Below are 16,800 nucleotides of genomic sequence, written 5' to 3'. Positions count from 1 at the left end.
TAATCCTCAGTTCCTTTGCACATGGGTTAATTTGAATTTGGTCAGATAGCATAGACTATTGATTCCCCCAAGAATCCCTTGATTAAAAATAAGTCCTTTGTAAAAGAAAGTATATCTATAATCGTTCTTCAAGCTCCCGTCATTGTAAAAACCATAAGAATACAACATTTACTTCAGTACCTTAGTACCACGAAGATGATCATTTAGAGAGGAGGGTTGAAAATCTCTACTTATCTGCAGCTTAATATTAAAATCACCTCCAATCTCTTTGAAATTATTGACATTTGCTTGACCCCATAAAAATCGGGGTCGTCTTTATTAGGACAGTATAATCTGCAACTCGCTTTGATGATGTTTCCGTCCTTACATCAAGAAATAACTATTGGATTCAGGCTAGAGTTAATAAATAAAGAAACGCCTCTCTTTGGGTATAAATTAGACGAATTATATAACGTGTATGATTCGTAACACTTGGGAATCGAGAAATGACCATCAAGGCAACATCTTCTGTGACTTACTATTACTATATCAGGTAAGGCTAGGTACATTAAAGTCTAAAAAAATCATACTTTCGGTTAATGTTTTGTAGAGAATTGACATTTAATGAAAAAATAGACACAGTCATAGCTATTTGTTAGCGGTTTTGGGGTGTGGATTTTGGTGATGAGAGAACATTTGATAACGGCCTCTTTGGATTTGATCCTAATCTTACTCTTGTAGGAAGGATATTATCTGTAGATATTGATAATGATGGGCTTCAGGATACTCTTTTCATGTTGAGAGGGTTTTTATTTATTTCAACATTCCCAGTTTGTTCTGCGTTTACACTATTAAATACACACATTTTATTAACTTTTGCTTTAAAAAATGGAAAAGAGTTTAGTTTCAAAGCGTCACCCGGTATGTTTATGAGTATTTATTGGTAAGTAACTACAACTATCTAAACAAAGCTCAAAGCTATTTACCAATCAAATAATAATAAACCGAAGCAAATATTAATTTCCCTCCTTATTTCAATTATATAAATAATCATAGATAGATACTCACGAATTTATTAATTAACTTCTGAATGTCAAATGAGTTACAGGTAGGATTTTCATTTAGAGCGAAGCAGAAATCAAGAAGTTTATTTGAATGATCCATCCCCTGCTGCTTCGTCTTGACCAAGACGAATTCATCCATTCCAGAGCAATCATCAATGCATTTGAACGAAGTTTAGAAGCAACCATTCAATTATGAAACAATCATATGCCTCTCACACCATCTGTAAATAAAAATAGAATAATTAATTATGGAAATTTTCGTAAATAAATATATACAATGGATGACAGCCTTTAATTTGAATGCTAGATTTATTTTATAGCATTCAGTTATTCGAGCCAAGCCAAGATAGAACTTCGACCCAAACGGAACGAGCTCCTACTTATAATAGTGGCAATTCACCATTATTATTATTATTGGTTTTTTTTTGGGGGGGGATAATAATGATTTTAAATTTATTGATGATCCAATTTGGCTCATGGTTTTATATTTATTTAATGTTTATTGATTATATTACATTTAGAATGGTCCATGTAATTTTGCACTAGGCTACACTCATTGTACTAAAGTACAATTGCACTACGTCCAAAAAATGCACATTACAATGGACACAACGTTACATAACAAACAAAAATACATAGCATTAGGACTAGAAGCTCTCGTTTAAGAATAAGAAGGATAAAGTCAGACAACAAAATGAATTATAAACTTCTAAGGGATGTCAATAGAGATGAAAAAATTACCAGAATATCGGACTGACATAAAAAATTAATTTGGTAACTCTGAGAGTCGACTTTTCTGCGTAGTGTAATTACCATGGATGAAAATAATATTATAATGTAAGAGGGCCCAATTTTTTTGGGTTGCTAGTGAATATATGTTGTGTTTTTTTTTCTTCTTTTCTCAAGTTTTTAAAATTATTATTTTATTCTTGAGTATATAACATACATATAAACTACATTGTGCAACCACAATTGTGTTTGCTCATAAATGACGAATAGAAACGTTGATGAAATATATGTGTAAGTCTTTGTTTGACGGAGTAAAATTGAGGATTGAATCATTGCTAGATACGGAGTGAGGGTTTGTGTTTATTTACTTCATTTCATTGCTGCTTGTAGCTAATTTAATGAAACAACATGACAGCTAAGCTTCTCTCCTCCAAAACATTCTTCAAATTGTCAGGGTGAACACGTTAATTTTCGGTGTCAATCTTTTTTATTATTATACCAGTATGTGAAAATGACTATAGTTCTCCTCATCTACTGAAGAAATTTGAATCTTTTAACATGGAAGAATTATTAATGGGAGACAAATGGGGTAGAAAACTAAGAAATTACTACAATGACATAACATAAGTTTAAAAGGTCATTTGTCATATTTCTATGGGAAAAAGGATTTATTAGACTGGAATAGTCAAACATATGGCTATATTTAAAAAAAAAATCAGACCAGTGAAATTAGGACAGCTCACAGTTTGCATAAAATGATTTAATTCCAATATTAAGCTTATCACAGGCCTCTTTTTTTAGGTTTAGGCATGCATTTGACTATTTAAGTCTAATATAGGGGTTTTTTTTTCATAAAAGTATGATAAAAAGTTGACAAATGGCCTTATGAATTATGTTATGTCATTGTAATAATTGATCATTTTTTTACCCCATTTGTAGCAGGGATTTGATTACAGGTTTCTAGTATTATTTGCCTAATCCTAGTTTTCTTCATACACTCTTTTTGAATATACGCTCCCAGGGATTCAAATAATTTTTACATCTTTAAATAAGTACATGCGCAGTTAAAATAAGGTCAAGTAATTTTAAAAAAGAACTAGAAGAATATTTTGCAAAAATTGTCTGTAAATGTACATTGTAGAATATATTAGATAAACAAACTAAATACATCTTGAAAAATCTATTAGTGAAGGCGAAATAAAATATGTTCATTGAAGCAGCGGTGGTCATGATGAATATTTAAGTTTACGTAATTCGAACTTTTTTCCAAGCTTATTTTTTTCTCCTTTGTTACAAATTTAATTCACGTAGTCTTCAATTTATAAAATATAGATCATAACATTATAAAAAAATCAAACAAATGGATTTGAAATATTTCTCTTCCTCAGAGGGACGATCTGAGACTTATTCAAAAAAATGTCTTATTCCTAATCCACATTCCAAGGACTCTCTCAGGAACTTATTATCAAGTAATCTTCATTACTTTCTTTTCCTCAATTTATTGGGTATGGGATACATGGATATACTGTATTACACCACCTTTCCTATACCGTTCATTTGCACATTGTTCTTACTTACGACTATAAGCTTTTTTTTAAATGCAGAGCAAGTTCTTCCTGGTCTTTGCTTTATTCCCATATCGTGTATGCCTAAAAGGAATTTTCATGGTTTTTTTTCTCTCAATCCAATGTATCCAAAACCTTTGACGGCAGTCCTCCATGTTCTTTTTTCTCCCTTATTGCACCAATTAGGTATATTCTGACATTATAGTACCACAATTAAGCCATTCGATATAAAAATATATGGAAGTCCATAAATACAACAAATGTATATTTCTTTCTAAAGGAGCGACCGGGATTCGAACTCACTGTGTACAGTAGATTATTTTACTCCAAGCACATTATCCATGCAGATATATTGTAAATCATCTTTCTTGAGGTCCTGTCTGATCCCCGATGCCCTTCTGGGACAATCCTGCGCGGAAGAGTATTGTTATCTCAATCCTCTTCTCTTATGTGTGATCATGGAGGCAACTAGCACAATGTTTTTCTTAGCAATCGACAGCTAAATATGTGTTCTACAACATTGATTATTATGGGATATTTTTTTTTAAATGACTCTTAACCTTGCAGAATAGAGATGAGTAAATAATAACGGTTGACCAGGTATGTAATTTATTGTTCAAGTGGCTGAAAACGTGACACTTACATAGTATATATATGTAAATATATACTATGCTAAAATTAAGTATATGCGTAGATAAAACTGCCTTCAAGCAAGAACAAACGAGAAAAAAGAAGCCAAAGATATGTAAGACGTAAGTATAAGTACATTTACATAAACCATGGAAAAACAATGACGGCAAATAAAATAATTTTATACTTCAATACCTTGGAAGTTAGAAAGAATTAGGGTGGGGAGAGTGGGAAAAAGTTGGATTTCTTCGATGTATTGCAAGTTTCTATGAGTTACACTGACATCATTACTTTGGAATAATCACCTTTAGTGTTACATTAGATCCTTTATTTGAGAATGATAAGAAGAGTTGTAAAAAATATTACTTTAACGCGTGTGATATTCCTTTTTTCTAGTTGGAAATCTGATGTGTTTTTTTTTTCCATAGCTGTTATTGTTATTCGTTCACTGTGAGAGGGGAACATTCAAATATAAAGTAATCAATAGTGCGTGCGCATATAAATGAGAGGGAGTAACACTGATTGGTTAGGGATTTATAGATAGACAACAGAGTATTTTTGCCTATTTCCTTACTAGAAACTGAGTGGGATTTGTGTTTATTTCCTTCTCCTCCTAGCTGATTGCAGCTAATTTCATGAAACGTCGTGCAAAGCGTGCACTTCTCCCCAAAATTCTTCAAATTATCATGGTTACCATGTCTGTTTTTTTTTTTTTTTTTTTTTGGGGGGGTCTTTTATTTTTACATTGTGGAAGGTTATATTTTATACAACTCTACTGTTGAGTGCACCCAATGCTAAGCTCTGACATATTTTCTGATTCTTCTTTTTTGAAACTCAAGTGTTCGATTAAGCCAACTTGCCTCATCGATTGACTAAAATATTGCCAAAATTAGAATCGATATTAAAGCACTCTTTTCTATGTTATGAAATTTGTCCGAAAAGTTGCAGATTGTTTCTAACTTAACAACTAAAATACTCAAATCTTAATAACACTTCTACCAGCTGAGTAATATGCCAAAACTAGCCCCACTCTTATCTACAAATAAGGCGTTCTTAGTTTAACTGATGATCCTTTTCGAGATTACACTTGTTTCCAATTTTTGTTTAACTTTTTTGCTATTTGATTGTAATGGTCGGTTCCTCATTGCTTTTACCATGATAGATGTGAAAGTGACCTTTATAACTAAAAATGTCAATGTTTTTAAGAATATTTTTTCTAACATTCACATGATTTATTGTTCTTTTTTGCCTTGAAAAATCTAAATAAATTAAAAAAATATTAGATATATTTTGTAGGTAGGTTTTTCAAATTCCACAAATAATATAATTGTTTCTGTATCTTTTTTTGAATTGCAAAAAATACGTTGTAGGTTTAGTAAAATTACGAAAAATTAACTCTTCTCTCAAATTCTAATAAGTTCCTCATTTTAGATCACAATGCTAAAAATAATAGTTTTTCATAAATTGAAAACATGCAACTTCATAATAAAACAAGCAAATCTTTAAAAAATTATTTAAAATTTGTTGCTTAAACAGATATTTTTGTTTATTCAAAATCAAGGCTTATTGATAGGTTAAAAAATGTTGCTCTCTGTTGATCACACAACCAGACATTTAGGCCTATAAATAGAAATGTAAATCGTGTGTTTTTTTAACTGGTCCATTTTTTTAGAATTGGTAATCTGACGAATGATTTTTTTCCCCTTAGCAGTTAAAGAAATTATTTGTAATTCTTTGTCAGAGTTGAAGAGTTATTCTTCAATCTTCCTTCCACAAAATAGCAAAATTGTTCCATGGGAATGAATAAGTGATCTAATTTAACTAGATGAAAGAAGCACTCATTTCTATATATATGAGTATTTACATATATATGATAAATGATTAATATTGCCATAAAATGGAAAGATATATAAACCTATAAATTGATATTATACTTTATGCATAAGCAAGATAATTTATATGTTATATTATTTTTCAATATGATCTCCATTGGAGCTGGTACGTTACGGGACTGTATCGTGGTTCGGTTCGGTTCAGTAGAACCTTAACAATTCGGTGCTATACGACGGTACGTACTGTATATAGTCATAAATTAAATATTTTGATGTAATAAAATTTTGGTTATTTTTTTTAAATTGTTAGATTGAGATAGCAAGGTAACATTTTAATCCATAGTCATCCTATGATAAACAATTAATTAATTTGTTTATACAAAAAGAGATAACTACTTAGAAATTCCCATCCCAGCTAACAAAATTCCAGTGGTTTGGTGGAGGGATAGTTTCGATAAATTTTCCAATGTGTAAAAGTTAGTCCGTTAATACCTCGCAACAACAGTTAGCCAGTATCAAGCTAAATATTTTTTTGTTAGCTGGCGATGTTGTGACTACTAATCAGTATTTTTTGTTACCAGAATATTTAGACAAGCTCATACCTTTTAAAAATTAAATTCATGAACAATAGTTTTATATAACCTGTGTATATTTTATATCAAGTCTTCATTTATAGAGAAGTTATGTTTATTTGTACAGAAAAAAATTTGTCAAAAAGCTTCATTAGTTATATAAAAAAATTTACAAAATACCGTACCGAACCGCGTACCAAACCGAGGGTTTAGCATAACGTACCAGTTTTAATCTGAATAGGCCTGAATCATTTCCTCAATTCTAACACGGAGTAACAATTTTACTTCATAAAGAACAAATGCATAACCGTTCCTATCGTTAGTAATATTGATTTAACAGTCAAATTATGGTTTTAAGATTCGTAGATCTTTGCAATATGCGCTTGTTGAATGTATAAAAAATAATCATTATCTGGACTAGCCTTTCATTTTTCTATGTGTAAAACTTTTTGAAGGAATACTGCCTTAGTTAAAAAATTTCAAATCTGGCCGTGTGGTACCATTTAAAACCGTTGATACTACGGATATTTTATCCTATTTCCACTTGAACATGTCCATAATTGTGTATATGAATTTATGAAGTAAAGACGATCGTAACCATTAAACATCGTGATTTTTTTAAAATCTTTCATAAACGGTCCCGGAGTTGGTTCAAAATACCCGATTGGGACAAACGATACCAATTTGGTATTCTTTAATAACAGAAAATGAGATAACACCAATATTAGTACTCAAGCATAATAATTCTTGAGTTATTTGCGTTCAAAAATTTTTGGAAATTTTCATAAGTGGTAAAACACTACTAGATGAGTGATCATGTTTCTCTATCTCGACAACTGACTCAAAATTAAAACAAACAGAAATTTATTTTATTAGTCACCCAAACTTTTGTATGAGCAGGAAAGATTTGGACGTAATTCACTCATAAAAGGATCTGAATAAGGTCAAAGTTTGTTTCAATTGTAGTGCACGACCCTTTTTATTGAATATTTTTGTCATTCAATATGGTTTTAGTTTTTCAGAATGAAAAGACCTTACTTTAGAAAGAACTTTCCAGAAATTGATTTCTAAAGGCTATAGAAGGGAAGGGATCATAAAATGAATAAAATTAGTTCAGGGGCGTCCGTAGGGGCGTAATCTTCCCTTCCCCCCCCAAAAAAAAAAAAAATATTTATCCAAAGTTTTCAAATGACTTGAGAGAAAAATCAGGAACAAGGAGAAATAAACATTTCATTACGACGGCTACAAAAGAGAAGAGGCAGTCTAGAGCCATCTTTTGAGTATGTACAAGAACATGTGGCCTCCCTGCTTCTCCAACCTTAATTATTTCGATTATTTCATCTCGGCAAAGGTTGGGTGAGCTGCCTGCAACAAGCCTCACGGGTCTGTGAAATCTTTAGAGTCAGCGATCAAGGCTTCACGGGCTGACCAGCCAAAAAACGACATCTGTAAGGTTTGTGCGGCCTACGGGAAGAGGGTGGATGTAGTCATTGTGGTGTAGGGGGTTATATTGAATAAAACAAATGTTGATTTCTATTATAGTTGACTGGAAATAAATTTAATTTTGTTCACACTGTCTTCACGGACTAGACTTTATTAATACAGATTGAAAAACAATCTTCAGAGTAAACTAAAATATGATGCATGGGGTATACTAGACGAGAGAGGGAACAATATTGACTTAAAAATTTTACCAACATCTTCGAATAGCTACCACTGCATTTATTGCTAGAAAATATCTTACAATAACTCCTTGAGAAAAATCATAGAAATCTAATTTGGGCCTATAAATGGGTTAAACTGAGATGAATAATAAAATCATTGATGAACAGCGCCGAGAATCTCAAACCATGTCATCAGGTTTAGTAATGAGAATCAATAAAAATATGAAATCGACTCAAGTTTTTTTCGTATATGAAAATCAATGCAAAATTTGAGTATAGTCGAACCCAGTCAATAATAGTTTGCGTCGACAAAATAATAATTGTATTTACACTGCTGGTTCCAGCAACAAAATTAGTGCAAATCCATATAATCAAAGATATCGAACCATAGAAATACAGTTAATATAACGTTAAAAAGCATAGGTTCAAACAGATTGTAAAACTTTTTTTTTTTTTTTAAGGAAAGGTTGTGCGATAAAATAAAGGTAACACCATGATGCAAGTATAGGTACATATATATTAATAGTAAAGGTCTATTTGTAAATATGTGTATGTCTAAACACTTGATATAAGAAATAACAATCCAATTGAGCGTACGGGTCATTTTAAAAAGTATGTATATGATGTTTTTTTATATGTGTGTTTCGGATGTGGATTCATTTTTAACAACAAGCTCATTTAAAAAAGATGTAAATAAAAAATAATGAATGTGACTTTTAATAAGCTTTAGCTACGAGTGTGTGTATATAAAGCATAGTAAGTGAGTGCTCTAGAGACTAAAGTACTCCCTGGCTCATCATATCATATTAAAAAATAAAATGAAATATATACATCAATGAATACTTATCTGAAAGGAAGAAAAAGCGTGCCAGAGGAGATATGGTATGGGATAACCTCATTTCTATATTTCATTGATAGGTATATTATTGTAAATAAGAGTAGATTGTTGTGAATTTATTAATAATAATATTTTACGATAGAATTAGACAAGCAAATTTTTTATAAAGACTGAAGAACATTATCAATATTCCTAATAGAATACATCATCATTATATTCCTCCCTATTCAACTTTTAATCCTTAGTTTTTATTTTTATATATTTTTGAATATTATCATTTACTTCAAAAACTAGTTGTTTTGTCATGCACTTGAAAATTTGACCTAAATATCAAACGATCAAAATAATGCTCTTCATCACATTCAACGTCAAAATTTTCTAGCATATATAGATTTTCCCTTATTAGTTTTAAAATATTATAATCAGTGAAAATATTCTTTCGGAATTTTTTTGTTGAAAATAGAATTTATGAAAATATTGAATAAAAAAAAGTAGACACTAAGAAAAGTAAGCACTATTTTGAACTTTTTTAGACTTCGATGCCTTGTAAGTACTACGGCATTCTAGAACGAAGTAAATGCACTTATTAATAAACTTAGACCAATGAGAATAGTCAAAAAAATCTTACGTTTTTATTACCTACCCAGATATTTAGAAGTATATAGTTGTTATCAGTATAGATCATAGTAAATTAATAAATTTATCAAATATTTTACTATAATACTAAACAATTTAAACAAAATAAAAATCTAAACTTAAATCAATAAATACATATTTACATTTCACCATTATTTACTATGGATAAATAAGAAAATCAATTTAATTGTTAATGTCAAATTAATATGCTTTACAATTGTCAAGGAACATAATTTATTATTTAGTGTTAATGAATACCAAAATAATCGTTGTTACATACAGTTTTGTTACATCATTAGCATTTAGTGTAATCCGTAATTTATTTATTGAATATTGATGTGGAGATGCTAAATCCTGACGATTGTGTGATATTTAAATATAATAACAATTGATTTAATAATTCAGAAAAATACTTCCGACTCACTAACACATAAAATATGCTAAATGAAATACATATATTTCAACATAACTCTACTAAAGTTATAAGATCACCAATAATTTATGACGTAAGAGCTCCAATGAACTATTTATGTATGTATGTAGGTAAAATGAGAGTTAAATATGTTTTGCAGATTTACTAATAAAGATATCTAGAAAAGAGGACCACATAAAATTCATGCTTCAGGATCGTTTTCTACTTTTTCCAACAACAAGATGGAATACGAACCGAAGATTAAGTATCTAGAATTACATAAATAATACAGCCTTATAGATGGACTCAGTATCAAAGATATGAGTTGTTTGTTTGTTATCATGTACATCAATGAAATCTAAGGATTTAAATCAATGAAAGAGTTTTCTAAGAATATTAGGAGACGAAATAGAGTAGATTTTGGAAGGAGTTTCAATGGAAGAAATGCAGTGAAGGATGATAAGTGTATTTTTCCTCATTGTACATTTCATTCCAGTATTACTCCTCTTGATTAAACATATCCTCAGGTATTATAGAAGTATACAACGATTCCATACAAGATATAGAGGGACGGATGTGTATTTGAATCAATGTATGATTAAGTAACAGATTTGGACGTTAAATGACATCTGCACAATGACTGATACTGCCAGATTCATAGTTAATGTGCATTATTATAATAAAAAAAATATTAGAAAATAAAATTTTCCATGTACATCATCATCCTGATCAATTCTCAGTACTTTTTCTAGGTACACCCGGTATTCCAATATTTAATATGTTTATAAAGTAGAGTGTTCGCTATTTTTTAAAGTTGACGAAATTCAAAATTATCATGAATCACAAAATGTTTTTAGGTGTTTGGTAATGACATTCTAATTTTTTTTTTGTGCCATCAAAAACTCTTACGCTCCATCTGGTCAAAGTTCCAGCGTTGACCAAATAATTCAAAATGAGGTCAAATAAAAAAAAATCTTATTACAATTAAAAAAATTTTAATTATTTTTTTGAATTTGTTAGTAATTTTTTTGACTTTATTATGTAGTAGGTTTTTAAGTTCAAACTCATGAAGTAACTATTGACGGCATACAACTATATGTATATAAATAAATATGGATTTTCTATTAAGTGCAAGATGGGTTATTACTGCTTCTACTCTTTTAAGATTATACATTCAAAAAATCAATCAGTGGAGCTTAAAATACTTTTTAAAATGATTTTAAATGTTTATGGTCCTACTTCCCTGCATATAAAAGATTCTCTCACATCAAGCAAGCACGGATCGATTTTATTTTCCATAAATCAAGCAAACTCGCATCTCAACTCTGAAGAAAGAAATGAAAAAATCGGTTTTTTAAAGACAAAAACCTGCTTTGCATATCGAGGAAATGTCATTATAGTGCCTTGTTCGATTCAAACCAGTTGACATCATCTTAGAAGGTAGTAAAAGAAGACGAATGAGCCAAGTCATATTTTCCTACGAAAGAATTTCTAAATTTACGTCAAACTAGTTACCTAGACTTAATTAATTTGAATAGAAATCCTAAAAATTACTAAACTTAACCTCCTCTAATATTTGATACAACAAAAAATTAATTGATAAAATGTGCACAAGGTGAAGATTTACCTCTACCAGATATTCCTTGTGATTCTCAAAACGTAGAAACATATTTAGCATCAACAACAAAGGAATATTAGAAAATAAATGATCTAGAGAAAAGACACAAAAAATTAATTGTTACCCATCACTCAAGATCAAAATGGAATAAAAACTTTCAAAAGTCTGATTTCATGAATTAATTTATGGATTATTCAAAGATTTAAAAACTATGTATGTTTCTGCCTCTTTGTATCTTGTTCTTGAAAAAATTTAATTACATAAATAGCTGAATAAAAAGAAAATCTATATTTATTTATTTGTATGCCGTCAAAAGTGACTTGATGAGTATTAACCTACAAAACCGACTACATAATAAAATCAAAAAAATTACTAACAAATTCAAAAATTATAAAATAAGTTTTCCATTTCTTATGCCTTAATAGTAATAAGATTTTTTTTCTTTTTGTAATTTGATCTCATTTTGAAGTACTTCAGGACCGCTAGAACTTTGATCAGATAGATGTTAACAGTTTTTGATTGCACAAAAAAAAAAAAAAAAAAATAGGAGGTAATTACCAACACATAAATATATCTAATGATTAATGACAATTTTGAATTTGGTCAACTTTAAAAAATAGCGAACACTCTATTATACAGTCATACGTCGTCATATAAAGTTGTATACTATATCGATACGTACTCCACACGTACTCATTCAAGATAAAAGCAGCAAAAACATTTAATAAACTTCTTGGGAAAAAGATTAAAGGACTTACTTTGATAAATAAAGTCGTGTTGAAGTATATAATTTCTAGATAAAACTGTATATGTATTTATATAAAAATATAGATATATACACTTTTGTTGATTCCTTGATGACTCAATGAGTATAACTAAGTATGAAAGATATCACCACTGACTTATCTTACTTGCAAAGCTATGTATGATAAATAATAGAAGCCAAAAACAAACCTTGAAAAAAATTATCAGATCCATTCTCCGTAACTTTAACAAGAAACTAATATTGGGGTATACAATATACATATGTACCTATAAATGTATCTATTAGAGAATCCAATAGAAAAAGTTAGTTAAAAATAATGTCATCTTTGAAATCTCATAAAACATTATTGCTTTTTCAGTAATAAAAGTAAGTAAAAAAAAAATTATATATGTGATGTGTCAGCAAATAAGCAATCTGGAACATACATCAAGAATATAAAAATTGTCCAAATGGTATTTTTTACCGAGGTGAGTGAGTTTGTCTCTTATAAAGTAGTAGTACTGGTGTGGGGGGGGACTCGAAGTAGATCCGTGGACTGAGGATGAAACCGGAGATCACATCTCATTAAGCACATATCTACGACTTCTTCTAGTATCTTCTATTATTAAGCATTACAATATAATATAATTATAGGATGCACCTAATAGATATCATGGAGATAACTGATATATTGTAAAATCCAAACTCCTGAAACAGAAAATTACTATAAACATAGATAAATACAGATCTACAGTACACATTCCAATGACTATCTTATACCAATTGGAAACTTATTTGAGCGATAATTAAATTTTAAATATTCACTGTCGCTGTCTCCAATTTCAAGATAGACAGAGAAAGTATGACATGCGAGCAAACTTATACAATGTACCCAAATATTATTTATTATTCAAACCCTAGGCGTAAAAAAAATATATATTTTGAAAGTTTGTGAACACTACGTCAAAATGAAGTTATGGAGCAATATATGTACTTTTAATTACATATGTATGAAGCTGAAATAATTTTTGTACCCATCCATTTTTACTTTTTCGTACATGTAATTTGAAATGTAAGAACAGTATTGTGTTCCTCCTTAAGTAAAACAGAAGACTGCAGTCCCTCCCAGTTCAGTCTCAGACCGGTGCAGTTCAGTCCTGCATATCAATCCTAAAAACAATTAAAGTTCCGTCCTTGATGACTAAACTCTATGTTATTTATTCTTTGTTTAATCTATTACTGAATTGAACTGGAACGACTCAACACTATGTAAGAATTCATTCTTTTGATGTTTAGAAGCAAGTTAATACTAGTATAGTTACTATATTAGTGAAAGCAGCTAACATCCTTTTTTTGTAAGCCGGCATTGTTTTGAAACTTTAGGGGGATCATTTTTAATGTCAGGAGTCTGCAAAGGAAGGTGATATACAACTATTGTTCTAGTATGTGTTTACTATTATTTGAAGACAATAAATTTAAAATTAGGATTTAATCTTTCTTTTTTTTAAATTTGGAAATAATTTGGTACGGAAGTTAAATAATTTGCATTACTTTATAATAGGTTATAATATTCATTATTGATAACAACAGTCCGCAAAGGGAAATGCTATACTACCATCGTTTTAGTGTTAGACATGCATGTCATTTACCACATCATGAAGTTGTAATGGAATCATCGAGTATAGCAAAAATAATGATTATTTTCGATGGTTCTCTTAAGATAATTGTCTCATAATAATTGGTCACTTTTGTGGTTTCCTTTCCTGACCGATTCATAGAGTTTGATTGCACAATTTATTTATTTATATTAGAAAATATAATAAAAAATATGTCATTTTTAAGTAATCCAGTAAAAGTTATTAAAACAAACTGGCATATTTTGTGAGTAAACACAAAAACAATTTTGAGCTCTTATCAAGAAAAGGAGAAATGTCAAATTAATTTTTTTTAGAATAAACAATGTATACAGCCTAATATTTCATCGATATTTTTGGGTCAATTATAGACATTGTATTTAAATTTCTTGGATGAGTTGAGATTGTAGCATCAACTGGAGAAAAAATGCCTCTAATTTGGCTTCCTGTAGGATAATGGTTACCCGTTACCGACTCCTTGATGGTGTTGAAGGAAAATGTGGTCCCATTTATCAGTAAGACCGTAAAGGAGTCCAACACAGCCACGTACGTATTTCAGCAGGACGGTGCTCCGGCCCATACTGCTTATATGACATAAGAGTGGATTGGTAGCAACATGATCTTCTAGACCAAGAAACTTGGGCTCTCTCAGAGCCCAGATCTGAATCCACTGTCTTACTCCATCGGATGTGTCTGCATTTTCTTCTCATTATTTAATCAATCGTGGGGTTGTTAACATCTCCCTCAAAGAAGAATTCTGGCCTATCTTTGCTCAAAATATAATTTTAATATTGTCCCTACACTAATCCTATTTTAAATGAGAAAGGTTATCTTCTGGATAACGTTAATTCATTTTACCCCACCATATAACAGGCAGCTGATATTCCCCATTCTTCTCCTTGCACTCTTATACAAATCACATTTCTATGTATAAGATGAAAGAATTAAACACTGCCCCTACTCCGTATCTAGAAAGGGCATAGATAGGAATTACTCCAATCCTCAATTCTACTCCAAGTCCAACAAGGACTTACTCTTATAATTTATCAGTAAATTATCAGCGTGACTCGTCGTCTTTCACGCTTGATTACTCTAAAGATATGGAAGGGTAGTCTGAAAAGTTTCCAATCTAACAAAGATAATATAATTTTTTTCTGAATTTTCATTCTTCAAAAAAGTCTCCTTGTATGCTGTAACTCCACACACTTCCCCCACCGATGCCTGTAATCTGTCCAAATAGCACTCACCGTTTTTCTCGCCAAAAATAATTGTTCACGAGTTACTTTTTGTTTTTGGTTCAATTACTCCGAGTTGGACTGACTTAGACGCGTCAAATTTTAAAACAATAAGCCTTTATATGTCTGATATTATTTGAATCTATTGAAAGATTACACTTTCAAAAACAAATATTTAATGAGAGCCTTGACTTAACTCGAACTTGTCCATTCTCACAAAATCACTCACATCAACTCACTCAACCGACTGTTACATGACAACAGTGCTTCCAAAATGGCTGAAACCTTGGTGAGTCACTGTCAACAGATGCTAGATAGAAGGAACTAGCTATTATTTAGAAGTGCTCCTAACTTCATGTTAAGGTTGGAAACTTTTCAGACCACCCAGGTGGGTTCTCTCTTCAAAAATTATGAAAATGAAAAACATTTACACAGGTAGAAACGACTAAAAACAGGCTACCTTTTCCATGATCATGCCATTTTTAGCCATGCTCTTAATAAGTAACAACTACATTTGTAAAGATAGACATACAACAGCCCAAGATTCTTTTTTTTCTTGCCTTCATTTATGTACGTACTTAAATATTTATATCTTAAAAGAAAGCCTAAAAAAGCAGAGGAGAGGCTCTTAGATATGGACTGGGAGGGGGCGCAAATATATGTAAATATATAAATAAGTCTAAAAATAGAACTAAACATGTACAAACCATTTCCCCATCCCTTTTTCTTTACTTTTTTGCATCATAGCATAAGCCCCTTTCTTTACGTCATAAGGAAGAAAACCACACTGGTGCACATAAAACAGAACAAAATAAAATAATCTAAGAAAATAAATGGATTTACGTACTTATATTCTTTCATGAGTTTTTTCTTTGACGTCATAAGGGCTTTTACTTTCTTTCATTATTTTCCTCTCCTTTTTCTGCTTTTAATCTATTCAAATATATATTAGTTGAACTATTTCTACAACTTTATTTATGTTATAACCATAGAATGATATTTTTGACGTATATAGATATATACAGGGTGTGCAAGTTATCTGTGCCACGAAAAGGATTGTTTTTCGAATGCTATTTCCTCCCAATCAATTATCAAATAATAAAAAAAGAAACAAGATTATGAAAACTTTATGGACTCTGATTTATTTTATTCAATAAAATCACCTCCAGCCTCAATTACAGTCTCAGTATGAGGCTGAAAGCGCGAGCAGCCCTTCACCACTTGGTCCCTTGGTAAATCCTGGAATTCCTTCTTGATCCGACTGATAAGTTTGTTTTTAGTTTTTACGGGGGATTTTGGTTGGATTTTTTGTTCGATCTGATACTACACAAGAAAAACTCATTGGATTTAAATCCGGGTAGATGAAGCTGTCAAAATTATTTTGGAGCCATTTGAGACTTTTTTTAGGTGTGGCAGGGAGCCAAGTCCTACTGCCACATGTAAGGCCTCCTATTGGCAACCAAAGATTCGCCTTGATCACTAGTACTCCAAGTAGGCCTCAGAGTTGACTCTGAGGCCTTAGAGGAATGCATGAGTAGGCATGACGTGGCCTTCAAAGATAACCACCCCAAACACCATGACGCAGGATAGGAACACCTTTAGAGGCCTCAAAGTCCATCATTATCTTACAAACGAACATCTCAGGGA

The 16,800-nt window shown here is 30.8% G+C and overlaps 1 protein-coding gene across 1 annotated transcript in view; it reads right to left on the bottom strand.

Annotated features, from left to right (window-relative positions):
* LOC121122608 (cGMP-dependent 3',5'-cyclic phosphodiesterase) overlaps positions 1–16,800 on the bottom strand; it is a 101,205-nt gene that overhangs the window by 52,818 nt on the left and 31,587 nt on the right. The window contains exon 2 of the mRNA XM_040717638.2: positions 1,048–1,264. Within this exon, the coding sequence (XP_040573572.1) occupies positions 1,048–1,182 (135 nt within the window). The 5' untranslated portion in view covers positions 1,183–1,264. The remainder of the gene's footprint in view (positions 1–1,047; positions 1,265–16,800) is intronic.

This window comes from Lepeophtheirus salmonis, chromosome 8, assembly GCF_016086655.4.
Source record: "Lepeophtheirus salmonis chromosome 8, UVic_Lsal_1.4, whole genome shotgun sequence".
NCBI lineage: Eukaryota > Metazoa > Arthropoda > Copepoda > Siphonostomatoida > Caligidae > Lepeophtheirus > Lepeophtheirus salmonis.
This window is presented reverse-complemented; position numbering and strand designations above follow the sequence as displayed.